Source organism: Pseudovirgaria hyperparasitica (genome assembly GCF_010093815.1).
Source record: "Pseudovirgaria hyperparasitica strain CBS 121739 unplaced genomic scaffold EJ05scaffold_4, whole genome shotgun sequence".
NCBI lineage: Eukaryota > Fungi > Ascomycota > Dothideomycetes > Acrospermales > Acrospermaceae > Pseudovirgaria > Pseudovirgaria hyperparasitica.
In genome coordinates, this window is record NW_022985552.1 from 1773047 (window position 1) to 1786421 (window position 13375).

The 13375-nt window shown below is 52.5% G+C and overlaps 5 protein-coding genes across 5 annotated transcripts; 4 read left to right on the forward strand and 1 right to left on the reverse strand.

Moving 5' to 3' along the window:
* Positions 1–629: 629 nt before the first annotated feature.
* On the forward strand, positions 630–1282 carry EJ05DRAFT_474472 (uncharacterized protein). The gene has a single exon (XM_033743608.1). It carries the CDS (start codon positions 825–827, stop codon positions 1176–1178), a length of 354 nt encoding a protein of 117 aa, XP_033603064.1. The 5' UTR covers positions 630–824; the 3' UTR covers positions 1179–1282.
* A 3360-nt stretch (positions 1283–4642) lies between these two features.
* On the forward strand, positions 4643–5296 carry EJ05DRAFT_525738 (uncharacterized protein; the record flags this gene model as incomplete). Its single annotated transcript, XM_033748851.1, has 2 exons — positions 4643–5039; positions 5151–5296. Coding segments are annotated over 2 exons (543 nt in total), but the record flags the coding sequence as incomplete, so codon positions are not given.
* Positions 5297–7054: 1758 nt separating this feature from the next.
* On the reverse strand, positions 7055–7590 carry EJ05DRAFT_498569 (uncharacterized protein; the record flags this gene model as incomplete). The annotated part of the gene is made up of 2 exons (XM_033746704.1): positions 7055–7292; positions 7373–7590. 2 exons carry the CDS (start codon positions 7588–7590, stop codon positions 7055–7057), a joined length of 456 nt encoding a protein of 151 aa, XP_033603066.1.
* A 1689-nt stretch (positions 7591–9279) lies between these two features.
* Positions 9280–11016, forward strand: EJ05DRAFT_290802 (uncharacterized protein). The gene is made up of 3 exons (XM_033740528.1): positions 9280–9313; positions 9421–9488; positions 9630–11016. Exon 3 carries the CDS (start codon positions 9653–9655, stop codon positions 10889–10891), a length of 1239 nt encoding a protein of 412 aa, XP_033603067.1. The 5' UTR covers positions 9280–9313; positions 9421–9488; positions 9630–9652; the 3' UTR covers positions 10892–11016.
* On the forward strand, positions 11017–11608 carry EJ05DRAFT_290799 (uncharacterized protein). Its single transcript, XM_033740527.1, has one exon. It carries the CDS (start codon positions 11142–11144, stop codon positions 11508–11510), a length of 369 nt encoding a protein of 122 aa, XP_033603068.1. The 5' UTR covers positions 11017–11141; the 3' UTR covers positions 11511–11608.
* Positions 11609–13375: the final 1767 nt, after the last annotated feature.

A 13375-nucleotide genomic window follows, 5' to 3' on the forward strand; every position in this document is an offset into this window, starting at 1 on the left:
GTCAAAATCAGTCAAAATCAGTCAAAATCAGTCAAAAATACGTGTATATATGTTATTTTAAAGCCTATAAGGTTAAAATTAGTTAAAATTATATATACTATAGAGAGAGAGGAGAAGGAAGAGAGGGAGAGAGAAAGAGAAAGAGAGAAGAATAAGAGGCGGATAGAAGTGTACCAGAGATTACTTCGGCTAAACTAATGACTACATGATTACTCAGTAAAGCTTTGTTTCGAACATTTAGAACACTAAAATACGCTGGACGCTTGAGGAACCCTCCAGAACTCACTTCCCTCACAGATGGACACTACTGCTAAAACTGCAAACACGCTTCTCACAGCACACGCCGCCCCCTCCCTCACTCACCCCCCCCGAGCCGCCCGAGGACGAGGGGAGGACGGCGGCCGGCCGTGCGAATCGCAGATCGCAGATCGCGAATCGTAAAATCGTGAAATCGCATAATTGATTGGGGAAGGAGGGGCGGGTGGCCCACAAAGGGTGCGGGATCTTAGTTACTTGCTCTTTCCTTGCTTTATCTTGTCGTGCCTGGCGTTGCGTTGCGTTGCCTTGACAATGCGAGGTTGGGTGTTGAGGATGGAGGGATTCATGGCTGGCTGGGCGCTGGTATGTGTATGTATTGATTTATTTTTTGTTCGTGCCTATCTACTACTTGCCTGCCTATCGGTCTCCTCCCCTTTCTTTCCCGTCTCTCGTCCTAGGTATGAGTATGGCATGAGGAGTATATGTCATAGCAATGAATCTCTCCTAACTTGTAAACGAACACACAATATCATCATCACTTGATTCATGCATGCAAAGTGGTGTCAATGTGCCAACGTGCCAATGTGCCAGTGTGCATGCAACCTGTCGGCCAGCAGACCGAGCCAGCCAGCCAGCCAGCCAGCGAGCGAGCGAATCTGCCAATCTGCAAGACACGAGGAAAAGAGAAGAAAAAGAAAAAGACAGAGACAGAGACAAAGACACAAAGAACAAGACACAAAAAAGCGTTAAGAAAATCCAAGAAAGTAAAAACAAGACAAAAACGAGAGCAATATTTGTCAAAAAAAAAACCCTCCCCCAATCGTCGTCACACTGCAGAAACTGGTCGGTGCCAAAACCAAAAAAAAAGCCCGGAAGCCAAAAACTCAAAAAACTCTAAAAGCCGAAAGCCAAGAATGTAAAATAACGTGCCTAGGAGGAGGAGGGGCTGGGATGCAATTGCAATACATACATATGGAAAGACATACGATATAATTACATGACATACAATTCCTTCTTCTTCTTCTTCATCTCCTTCTTATAGGTAGGTACATAACAACTGCCCACTACCTCTCTCTCTCATCATCTCTACCCGCCATCTCGCCTATCTGCCTGTCTGCTGCCCGTAGTCTCGATATGGCGCACGCACGCACGCACGCACGCACGTACGCACGCACTCACGAGCCCAGCCATACGGGACGAAGTCCAGAATTCCAAATGGTTCGTCTCGGCATCGGCAGTCTGTCTCGCCTGTTTTCTCCCCCCGTGCTCTCGTCCCCTCTTCGGATCTCTCCTGCGTACTGTTTGGATGTTGACGTTGGGGCTTTACCTGGGTTGTGTGTGCGTGTGTGCATTGGCTTGGTTGTTGTAATTGGAGTACGGGGATAGTATTTATCTGGCTGTCTGGTTGACTGGCTAGCTATCCGGCAAGCAAGAACTACATACTACATACTACATACCACCACGAACCAAATACCAACGACCAAGCCCGCCCGCGCAAACAGACGTTTGAAAAACTCCAGATCCAGACATTCATCGCCAACGGCCGTGTGTTTAGCGCTTCGGGGGCTTGAAGGGCTTGTGGGGGGGTGTAATTCAGTTCGGAAAGGGCAAGATCAGATCTGCACGAACGGTTTTATTCTTCTTTCTGTTTTTATAGTTTTTTTTTTCTTGGGCGAACATCTCGGCATAGCTATGTGCGTGCGTAGGTTCAGTCGGTCGTTTAGAGGTTGAAAAAAAAAAGGGGTTGAGACGACGACGACGACGACGACGACGACGACGTAATTGTTGAGAGACAACATGCGTCTGTTCTATTTCATTCTATTATGCCCCCCCGTGTATCTATCCATCCTTGATCAATACTAGGTACTACGAAGAAGGACAAAAGACTAGAAAAGTCCCGACTGTTGTTGACACAGGGCACGGCACGCACACCCACGCACGCAATGACAGACGTTCGGCCGAGGGTCTGGTGTGTCGTAGCCAGCTAGCCGACCTGCCATTGGCTAGTAAGACACTTTCCGCGGAGTACAACAGGACCTGTTCCTGTCTAGACATCTAGATGGTCACATGTGTACACAGTGTGCGGATAGCAGGGCAAAGAAAGGCAGGGTAGGGTCAGGGTCAGGGCAAGGTAGATGGATGGATGGATGGATGGAATAGGCAATAAACCATCTAATTGCCCAGGTCAAAGAACCCCTGCCCGGAGTAGAGCGGGACAGGACACAGCGGTCGGTTGGGATCAGAAAGAAAGAAAGCAAGCAAGCAAGCAAGCAAGCAAGCAGGAAAGAAGAAAGAAAAAAAGGATGAAAGTTTGGGATTGGCGATGTTCCCCGGGATCATGGGTTATCAGAGTTGTTCGCCATGGCAGACAGGCACGGGCAGAGCAGGGCGATTAAGGGCAGGGCAAGTAAGGGAGCACGGCAGCGCTAGTCCCGAAGCAGGGAGTGCAAGCCTTTGGTGAAAGGAGACTCGGGGTCGGACATGGCGGGGCGTCCTCCTCCTCCACGACGACGACGCGCAGTCAGTAGTCAGGTCCCCTGTCCGGCTGTTCGTGCTGCACATACAGGGTCGACCGAACAAATTAATACCAGCATGGGTGGTGGCTTAGAAGGAAAAGATTTGTTATTACAGTATAGTAAAAGTAGCACCGGAAGGAATGAAGGAATGACCTCTATTAGCGAGCCAAGCAAGAAAAAGAGAGAGAGGCCCAGCTGAAAGGAGATTAACGAGGAGGAAGAGAGAGAGAGAGATTATGCCGAAAAGCTATAAACGGAAATGCTCGGTGCGAAGAGATGGGGTAGGAATGCTGGGTCCTGGTCCTGGTCCCTTGGGATAGTGTAGTAATTAGTAGAGAGGACGAGCAGAGTAGAGTAGAGTAAGTGTGTGGAGTGTGTAGAGAATAGAATAGAGAGTTATTGGAAAAGACCGGGATAGCTGCGATCAAAGAAGATCAAGGGATCTGATGCAGAGCAGATGCATCATCCCATCATCCAGCATATCCATGCCATGTCTTCTACCCTGTCCCCCCCTCCCCCCCCCCCCCTCCTTTGTCTCGTTTCCCGAAACCCCCCAATGACAGGCCAAGCAGCTGGACGGTGACGTTGACGTTGCTGGGGCTCCTTGCGCGCCGGGCGGCAGCCCGCCCGTTTGATAGGCGTAGACCCAGATTACTGAACACTTGGGTACTTGGGAGCAGCTAGTCGGCCAGCCAGCCAGCCAGCCTACCAGTGCCCAGTGGGAGCAGCCCATCACTTTCTCGAATGCTAAACCGCGAGTCGGTCGTGCATGTTCCCATGTTCCATGTCCACATGTGTAATGTCATCCACCACACTCGAAGTGAGCGGCGGCTAAACGTGAGAGATGGGAAAAGATGGCATTGTGTTGTGTTGTGAGCGAGTCATAGCTGGCCTGATCGGCGCCCGTCAATGTGTCGCGCAACCAGCAAGCAGCGACGACGGCGCGCGAAAAGATGGCAGCGGGCAAAGGCGATCAGGTCCCCATAATAATCAATAATATATATCCAAAAGACATGACTCTTTTCTCAAGTCGCAATGTCGCTTGGTTGTCGTTGTGCATTGTTCAAGAAAACAGGAGGGAGACCAGGCACGAGCATCCGAGCAGATGGCGTCTACCCGCTGCTGTCGCTGCTGCTGGGGCTCCGTGCTGTCGGGTCCAGCAGCAAGATTTTTGACACCCGTTGCCCGCGCGTACTGTAGGTGCCAGCTGTGTGGTGAGTGGGTGGCTGTGGCTGTGGCTCTGCTCTTTGCCGACGACGCCAGCACTTGGATCCACGGGCATATGCTGCTTCATTACATACGATCCGTTTCACATCCATGAATGGCATACGCTGCTTAATCAACACAATCATACATACCAGCACACATTGCTATGTACCGTACATCTAAACAAGGAGGAGGAACGCGCGCGCAGAAAGGCCAGTCATGATTGGCCCCGGAAGCAGCGGCGAGAGAAGGGCCTTTGATATGCTCTCGTTAATCTGGTGATGGAAGAAGCCGACGACGACGACGACGACGGATGATGGCTGGATGGGATGTTTGATCTATGTTGTGGATCCAGCAGCAAAGCAGCCCCCCTCCCCCTGCCAGTCCCTTGCCCTGGCTTGTCCGAGATGGTGGGATCCCAGAGATCTATACAATCTCCATCGTACAAAGAAACGGAAACCCATTTCTGGTCGCGCGCACAGATCCATGCTCGAACTAGCGAGGGATGTAAGTAGTCGTAGGTACCTCGATTGACTGGCATGGGGATCCCGTATGGGCATGCTTGTTTGGGAAAGCACAGTTGTTGTTGATGTTACACGGAATGGAATTGCAGGTGATGGCATGTCTCATTTCCATCAGTCGCAGCAGCAGTGTACATCCGGTATGGTATCCAGCATCTAGCATCCAGCATCCAGCATCCAGCATCCAGCATCCAGCATCCAGCATCCAGCATCCAGCATCCACAGCATCCAACATCGATGATCATGATGCTGCTGCTGCTGCTGCTGCCGCCGCCGCTACTGCTGCTGCGGCCCGGGTCTATGCTGATCGCTCATTCAGGCACAGCGTTTGCTCCGTTTCTAAGACGGGGGAGATGGGTTGTTTTGCACGACATTGCCTATGACAGAGTACGACATGTGTGTGTGTGTGTGTGTATGTGTCCCAGCGCCCAGGATACCTTTATCGTGACACTTGCCAGACAGTTTCCGGTCCTCTGTGTCGGGGCCGGGATGGGCGAGGACGAGGACGAGGACGACAACGCGGCATCACACACGTTGCGTGTGTTTTCCTCAAGTGTCTTTGCGTGTAACATTGCCGTCGTCGTCGTACATGATGATGGCATGGCATGGCATCCCATTCCATCCCATTGTCCACTATAATAATACCTAGTACATACTACCAGCACCACCAGGGCAGTTCCCGGGAAGGACCGTTCCCTTGGCGCGGAAACCCCAAACAACAACAGGAAATTCCAACTGCTTGATCCAGCCATTCCACCACTTTACTTGCCTCCCGTGTGTCGTGTGTCAGGCTGATGCTGGGATTATCATTAACTTGGGGCGTGAGTGAGTGAGCACGACAGAGGAGGCGGCGGTGGCGGCGGCGGCAACTGGAACGCATGGATGGAATTTGTACTGTCGGGACGGCCGTTGTGTCTCTCTCTCTCTCTCTCTTTTCCTTCCCAAGCTCACGGGAAAGCCGGGGCAGAGTATTAGCAGGCATGGATGGGGTATTACCAGGCATGGGCCCGGTACTACAAGGCATGGGGCAGGTATTACAGGGCATGCAATGCACTTGACTTGGGGCCGACGGCGGCAGTTTGGTTGGTCATAGCTAGCCCTGAAGTTGGGAAGAGTGTGGGGGTCTTCGGCCGAATGTGCAATCTACTACTACCTACTGTACTAGCGAGCCTAATGAAGTGTGTGTGACAGGCGCGCAGATTGAAGCACAGGCAGCGCACACCACGTCACATACCGCCCGGGAACTACCACGCCTTCAGCCTAGTCTAACGGGCACCCCCAGCCTGCTGGAATTGCAAATCCATGCATCACCTAATTACCTCCACCTACCACCAATTACCAACACACTACCATCTCTCCCTTATTTAATCACTTACCCTCGTCTCGTTGTTGTCACCCATGCGCCGCTCTGGCTGGATCCAGCAAAAACTGGCGAATATGGCTTTTTTGCCCAGGGAAGCAGGGAGCAGGGACTTGCCGCAGGGAGCAGGCTGTCAACTTAGTGCCCGCCCAATCATAGCTTAACCCACTCCCTCTCTCTCTCTCTCTCTCGCTCTCTCGTCCACTTCGTCGGGTCCTTCTTCTTCACACTTCACGCGGCACAACAGCCACATGTACATACACATGTACATGTATATATATATATATATGTACTTATATATACACATCTACACAAACTCACGCGCGCACATTCTACAGAAGAATGTGTAAGCGTCTTGAATGTTCCTCACTGGCATCTCCGTAGTCTGTCCTCCACGTGGCTGGCCTCCTTTCTTTCTTTCCTTTCTCTCTCTTTTGTCCACGACTCCACACGCGCCCCCCTCGGGCCAACAGCGCGAACGGGCGCGCCGGGGCTGCTCAACGGTCATAGGCAAGCAACCATTAATTAAGGTAACTAAAGTAGCCATATACTAACTAGCACCGGAGCCTCGTTGAGAGCACGGACAGGACAGCGCCGCGTCGACAAGAAAGACAAGGGCCAGGATGACAGGTTTGACAAGTCTGAGATAGATTAGCTATACGAGCTGTGTGTGTGTGTATGAACGAACTTGTAAGAAGAGGGGGAGGGGGGGCCGTATAGGGAGAAGCGTAGGAAGCGTTCCATTCTCGACTGTCAAAGTCGTATTGGTAGTAGCGGTAGCAGCATTATTATCACTATTCTTATTGTTATTACTATAATAATAATAGTAATAACACACTACGACTACGACTACCACATGTGTACTTTGTTTTGTGGGTTTGTGCCAGGTCAATGACGAGGTGTGTGGACCGGGGGCAACTTAAAGGGGGGCTATGGGCGCGGCATTGGTGTTACCCGTTTTGGAGCAGCCGACATGGATGGACATGGACGTGGACGTGGTAGAGAGTAGGTATCATTTATTATAGAGGTGGTAGCGGTGGTAGAGGTGATTGTGGTGGTGGCAGATGGTGGCAGATGATGGTCGTCGTGGTGGTGAGAGTGCAGAGTGCAGCAGCAGCAGACAAGACACACAGACCCGTAAACAAGACAGGATGCGGCTGCATTACCGGGATCAGGCCGACGTTTGACCGCGGTTACCCTGTCTGGTCAATAAAGTATTTCAAATTCTGTCCAGTCCGAAGCTGATTGGCCAGAAGGGGGGGCTCCTTCCCCGCGGCGAACAAGGGTAAACAGAGAGAGGCCAGCATGATGCCTGAGCGCTGAGGCGGCAACTTTGGCGTAACAGTAACAGCAGAAAAACGTTGAACCAATGCTTCGGGTGCCTGCCCGTCTTGGATGCTTCGATGCTTGTTGTCACCACCACCACCACCACTACTACTACCATAACAACCGCATTCACTTCAACATCCTACCTACTGCTGCACGGTATATTCTAATGCTACACCACTTACCACCATATATCCCCTTTTCCGCTTTCGTCCCTCTTGCCCTGCTTGTCCTTTTCGTCGTTGTCGTCGTCGTCGTCGTTGTCGATGTCGTGGCCTCTCGCTGCACTGGCACAATTCACCACTTCCGGCCTAGCGCTGGCAGGATCTGGCTTTCGGAACTTGCACAGCTGATATATTATTCGTATGAGGATGAGCATGCTTGAGGATGATCGATCTCGCATCTTGCATCTGCCTCGCATGGGACTGCGATAGCCGCCCTCCTCTGATCAGGCAGGGAGGGAGAGAGTGAGACGAGTAAAACTTGCAAGCAAATGCCTGTCTGCCTAGGGACCCTTGCCCTGGACGACTTGCCAAACAACCTTACTATCCACGGGTCCCGTCTATCTATTAACAACTAACAACAACTAACAATAACTTACCCCCTATCCATATTCATTCTTTTCTGCTTGTCAACCTTTACTCCTGCATCCTCTAGCCCTGCTTCATCCTTCTATCCCTTCATGCCTACCACCACCGCTGTTAATATTATTATTGATCCTTACTCTTACGACCGAAAGAGCGGATCCTTACAATTCTGTCCTTCTGTGTAATAATCAAAACTCATCACACACTGCCTGTCAGTGTGAGCGCTCTGTCGGATCTGCCCTCCGCTAGCCCCTCTCAATATAAGCCTCATCTTCAATGGAGCACAAAGACAGCCACGCTTCCGATAAAACTGCGACACGCCGACTTGCTGTTTCCGTGTGCCGCTTCCGCTACCTAACTAGCTGTAATCCTCCTCTTCCGTACGTATACCACCTTGTCGTCGCTTGCTGGTCCACTGCCAGCCAACCAGCCTGCCTGCCGAGGTCTGTGTAATGGCTGGCTTGCTGGCTTGCTGCCCGCCCGGATCATGTTTTGCGGCCGTGTCCATTGGGATGCGTGGGGGGAATGAAAGCATTACTCGGCCAGCGCCATCATGTTTTTTCTCCGCATTCACCCTGCCTGACTCGGCCTTCGTTGACGTTGACGTTGACGGAACGGGCTTCCTGGCGCTCTGCGGGAGGCCAAACCATCACGAAACCTTCGTGCAGCCTGCCAATCATGTCTCCCTACACTTTTATCATTTTGACTACCACCACCCCGGTGCCACACGGTCTTGAGTCTATCTATACATATCCGCTACTCCAAACTCTCCCTGGTCATGATACATCATACCCTCAATCACGGATTGAGGACGTCTTGATGCTTGTCGTCGTCGTCGTTGTTGTTGTTTTGGTGCTTTGTGGTTCGTCCGAGCAGGCATTCCTCATACTATCATCATCTATGTACGAGGACGATCCGCCGCGGGAGAATGGAAATGACCACAACCCTGACGCCAGCATTGACGACTGCCAGGGGATGAATGGATGGGGCAAGGGGAGGGGGGGCCCCCCCCTGGGTGCGTCTCGAGTGTACGAGTCCTGACCCAGACGTACCCTAGACACCCGCGATGTGCTACATGGGCTTGTATCCATGGCCTGCAGCATCTCGCTCCCAGCGATCTGGAATTTCCTCAGCCTTTCTCCCCTGCTCGCCCAAAGCAGCCTCCGTGACGAGTGTGCTTGTGTATATGGGTCTGCACGCCCTCCACCAACTACTACAACTATTACTACTACTACTACTACTGCCTCATCCTCTACTCTCTCTCACACATTCAATTCTCTCCAAACAAATCACCCGTCGCCGTCTCGACTGCACGCTCCCGTCAACTCTACTTCGCCCTTCCACATAGATCGATCTCGTCAACGCCCGTCTTCCCATTAGCCTCCCTTGCCGTCCGCACCAGTCTCCTACTAGACTTTCAGATCGCCCTTCACTGCCAGCGTCTCTTTAGGCCTGCGCCATCACGCCCAAAAAGGTGTCCAACGTCTTGCTCCTCGGCCTTGCTGCAGTGACTGTTTCTGTCCTAGTCCTGCTCCATCCGTAAGTCTACTACCGTCTACCCCATCGCCTACGCATCAAGTGTGTGCTCTTCTTATATCGCCCGCTGCGTCCTGTTGATCAAAGCTTCCACTAACACAAACCCTCAGTTACAGCCTACGACAACTCGGACCACAGTCAGCTACCCGGTCCTGCACGCTCCAACGTTGAACCAAAGGTAAACAAATCATTTCTCTTGCGCCGTCTAGTGACCAGAGTGTCCATTCTCTTTTGGATCTCTGTCGCAATCTCACTTACGCTGTTACTATTTCTTTGCTTGATAGACCACCACCGAATCGACACTAACTCACTTGTATAGTCTTGAATATTTCTGCAGATAATATGGTCAACCAACGTCGTGGTCCTTGGACCCAGCAGGAAGATCTATATCTTCTCCAGCTCGTGCAGCGCGATGGTGCCTCAAACTGGGTCCGCATCTCACATTCCATCGGAAGCCGGTCGCCCAAGCAATGCCGGGAACGCTTCCACCAGAACCTGAAACCCACCCTGAACCACGACCCCATCACCCCAGAGGAAGGCGAGCAGATTGAGAAGATGGTGCAAGAAATGGGCAAGCGATGGGCTGAGATTGCGAGGAGGCTAAAGGGCCGAAGCGACAACGCGGTGAAGAACTGGTGGAACGGAGGTCAGAACAGGCGACGACGCGGAGCCGATCACCGCCAGTCCGACAGCAGCGATATGCACGCATACACACTCGACCACCACCACATTGACAGCAGTCGCCGCCCTTCGCTCCCCGTTCTCGACACCCGATCCTCCTCCTCCTCCTCCACCTCCTCTTCCGCCTTCCCAAACCCAGCATACTACGCCCAGCCCTCACAAGCCCGCTACGCCCTCCCGCCAGCAACACATTTCCCCTCATATCCACACCCGGGCCAACGCCCTGCCCCCATCAGCATCCACGCCGCCCAGCAATCCAGCCGGCCCGGCTACGCATTCGACACCCCCATGCCCTCACCCTCCGTCTCCGTCATCTCCGGCGAAGGCGCGCCCCCTTCCCTCGTCACAGACTCCGGCTCCGAATCCCGCTCGCCACACTACTCCACCTCGCCAAACGAAATCTACACCCTGCCTCCTTCTTCTTCTTCCTCGTCCTCCCTTGCCCCACGCTCTCAGCGCAGGCGCTCCAGCATCCTCCGTTATCTGCCCAAATCCGGTGCTGAACTCGGCGGCGACGACGATGCGGTGTTCAAGAAACTCCACCTTGCGCCCATTGCTCATCATGACGTTGACTCGCCCCCGCTTGCAATCTTGACTCCCGCGCCCGCCTACCACCACCAACAGCATCACCACCACCAATATCAGCACCAGCACCACCAACAACAACAGCTCCTCCTCCCAAGCCCGCAACACATGGTCCGCGGCGTCCCGGCCGAGCAGCAGCACTTCCCCCAACTGCCTAGCCCGCGCGAGATGGAGAAGCCCGTCTTCCGCGATCCAAACTATGCGTCCTGCTGGTCACATACAAATACGAATACGAATACCCACACAGTGACGAGAACGCCGCCGCTGCCTGCTGTGGAGCCGAAGAAGATGGCTCTGTCGTCGATTCTGGCTTGATCTTCTTGCTTGTGGGTTTGTCTTGGAGGAGGAGGTTGTTGTTGTTGTTGTATGTGCTTATTGGATGGACTATTACTACTACTGTATGTGGAAAAACCTGTTTTGGTCGTTCTGGGTGTTTTTTTGGGGGGGGTGATTTGATACATATATATATATATATCTGTACGTCTGACATGAGCGTGGCGAGCGTGGGCGTTGGGATGGTGTTTTGTTCGTGTGCGTTCTTGCGTCTTGCGGCTTGGGCTTTGCAATGCAATGCGATGGAGAAGCTTTTGTTTCTGAAGGGCTTCTTGTTGCCGATTTTTTGTGGGCCTGGATGATGGGGATGGGGATGGGGATGGGGATGGGGATCAATCACATTTGTGTTTGTTGTTTTCCTTTGCAAAGCATATCGTTTTACCATACTATACCATACTATACCATTATCGTTATCGTTGTCGTTGTCGTTATCGGTATCGTTGCTTATATAACATTGTTGCATTGCTGTTATATCGTTGTTATTGTTGTCTTACGACGCCTTCTCTTGTTTCTGTGCCTTTTTTTGGGGGCTAGAGGGTTGGGCTGGAGGGGTGATGGAGATATATGTGTCCATATGGTATGGGTATGGATTTGTGTATAGGCGGACATGCTTGGGTGTAGATGATGTATATGCGCATATGTACGCATTTTTAGATATATGAGTGTTTGAGTGTTTGTTTTGAATGTTATTGAATCCACTACTAAATGCCCGATGCTAGTCTAATCATCCATGTAATCCATCAAGTAGTTAATCTTACTGTGTGGTACTTGCAATAAATATCAAGAACATCATTTGCCAAAATGAGTATATATTGTAGGTGCATTACTCTGTATGATCTATGTTATATATTCTATGTATATTCTATGCATCTTCTATACGTTTCGTCAAGAATATAGAACTGTCTATCAAGACTCGGTTTCTTGGGAGTGATTACTATACTACTGTATACTGTATACTACGGTATGCCTTCCGTGCCCTACTGGGAAAGGACAGTACAAGACAGGCTAGGACAGAACATACAGGCTAGGACAGTACAGAACAGCATAGGCTAAGTGCACATCGCGGATGATGCCGCTGCTCAGCGTCATCGAAGGTGGGTAAGTAAGTAAGTAAGGGTGTGATAGTTACTACTGTCAGTTTCAGCGTCGGGCTCTTTGGGCTGAGCTGGGTTGGGCTCGTCCGGTGGTAGATATGAACGGACGGACAGACGAACGGACAGACGAACGGACAGACATACAGACCGTGGGGGGTTTCGAGGGTCGAGGTTCAAGCCTCAAATCCCCAAGCCTCAAAACCGCGAGGCAATTAGATATCCGCGAGTTCGATCCATGTACATGTTTATAGTGTATTTACCACCCACGATCGCTGGCTGGCGGGGGGCTGGGCGGGCGACAAAGGCACGAGGACGGCGACATAGGCAACATCGCATCAACTCCCCCGAATGATATCCTTTTCCGGACGTCTGCATCGACAGTCGACGTCCCAAGTCTGCGCCTGCGACCGCATTCATCGAGTGGTGCTTACTCGAGTCTCGAGGCTCGAGGCTCGAAGAGGGACCCCCCTCCCCCCGTTTACCTCTCACCACCACCACTACCGTCCTGTATCATCATCGTACTGCATCATCTCGCACGCTCTAGCGCCGCCGACGAGTCGAAAAGAAGCGCCAACGGTCGCCTGGCTAAGCTGGCCGATACGAGGTGCTAGGTGCAGGTCGAGGTCGCTAAGGTTTGCAGGAGCAATTTTTGCGAAAAATAAAAGATGGCTGATTTGCCGATTTGGGACGAGCCGGAGGCGGCGGTCTCGTGGGCACTAGAAGCATAAGCGACCCCCCGCGAGGACGACGGCGGAATTCCTGCTTGTCGATCATGCCGTATTCTTCAATCTGACGGCGGCGGGCTGGATCAGCGCGCGCGCGTCGTCGTCGTGCGATGGGCGGCGCGGCGGGGGGCCCGACCGATGAGATCGGGCACTCTCACTGCCAGACGTTGGGGACGGCGCGCGATGCAATGCGACGGCGATGCTGCCGACGCATGGCATAGCATAGCATACGACGCCAAGCGCATCCGTCCATGGACTGGCGTCGCGCTCCCGGCCGTTTCGCGATAGGCCGGCGCCAGTGGACGTTTTGTGGTTTGATGCGCTCTGGTAGTCATGCCGGGGGCAGATCGTGTTTTGGGTGGTGTCAACAACGCTGAAGCCTGACGACAAGTGGTGATCCCGCCACTCCCTGGGACCAAGCTCATGAAGGTGCAGCGGGGCGAGAGTTTCGATCCTGAAGCCGCTCTATTGTTTTGGACGACATGGCATGAAGATGCGATGCCTGCCCTGGCCTGCCCTGCCCTGCCTTGGGTGTGCTGTAATGCATGAAGCCAGGTCAAAGTCTATTCGTATCTCTCCACAGATACGGTAGTTGCCGCAGCCACGTCTCGTTTCGCTCAAGCCTGTCTATCTGTCGTCGAGGCGCG

Bases quoted from the DNA above. Each gene is read 5' to 3' on its own strand.
- EJ05DRAFT_474472 (XM_033743608.1), top strand. From the start codon at position 825: ATGTGCCAACGTGCCAATGTGCCAGTGTGCATGCAACCTGTCGGCCAG.
- EJ05DRAFT_290802 (XM_033740528.1), top strand. From the start codon at position 9,653: ATGGTCAACCAACGTCGTGGTCCTTGGACCCAGCAGGAAGATCTATAT.
- EJ05DRAFT_290799 (XM_033740527.1), top strand. From the start codon at position 11,142: ATGCAATGCGATGGAGAAGCTTTTGTTTCTGAAGGGCTTCTTGTTGCC.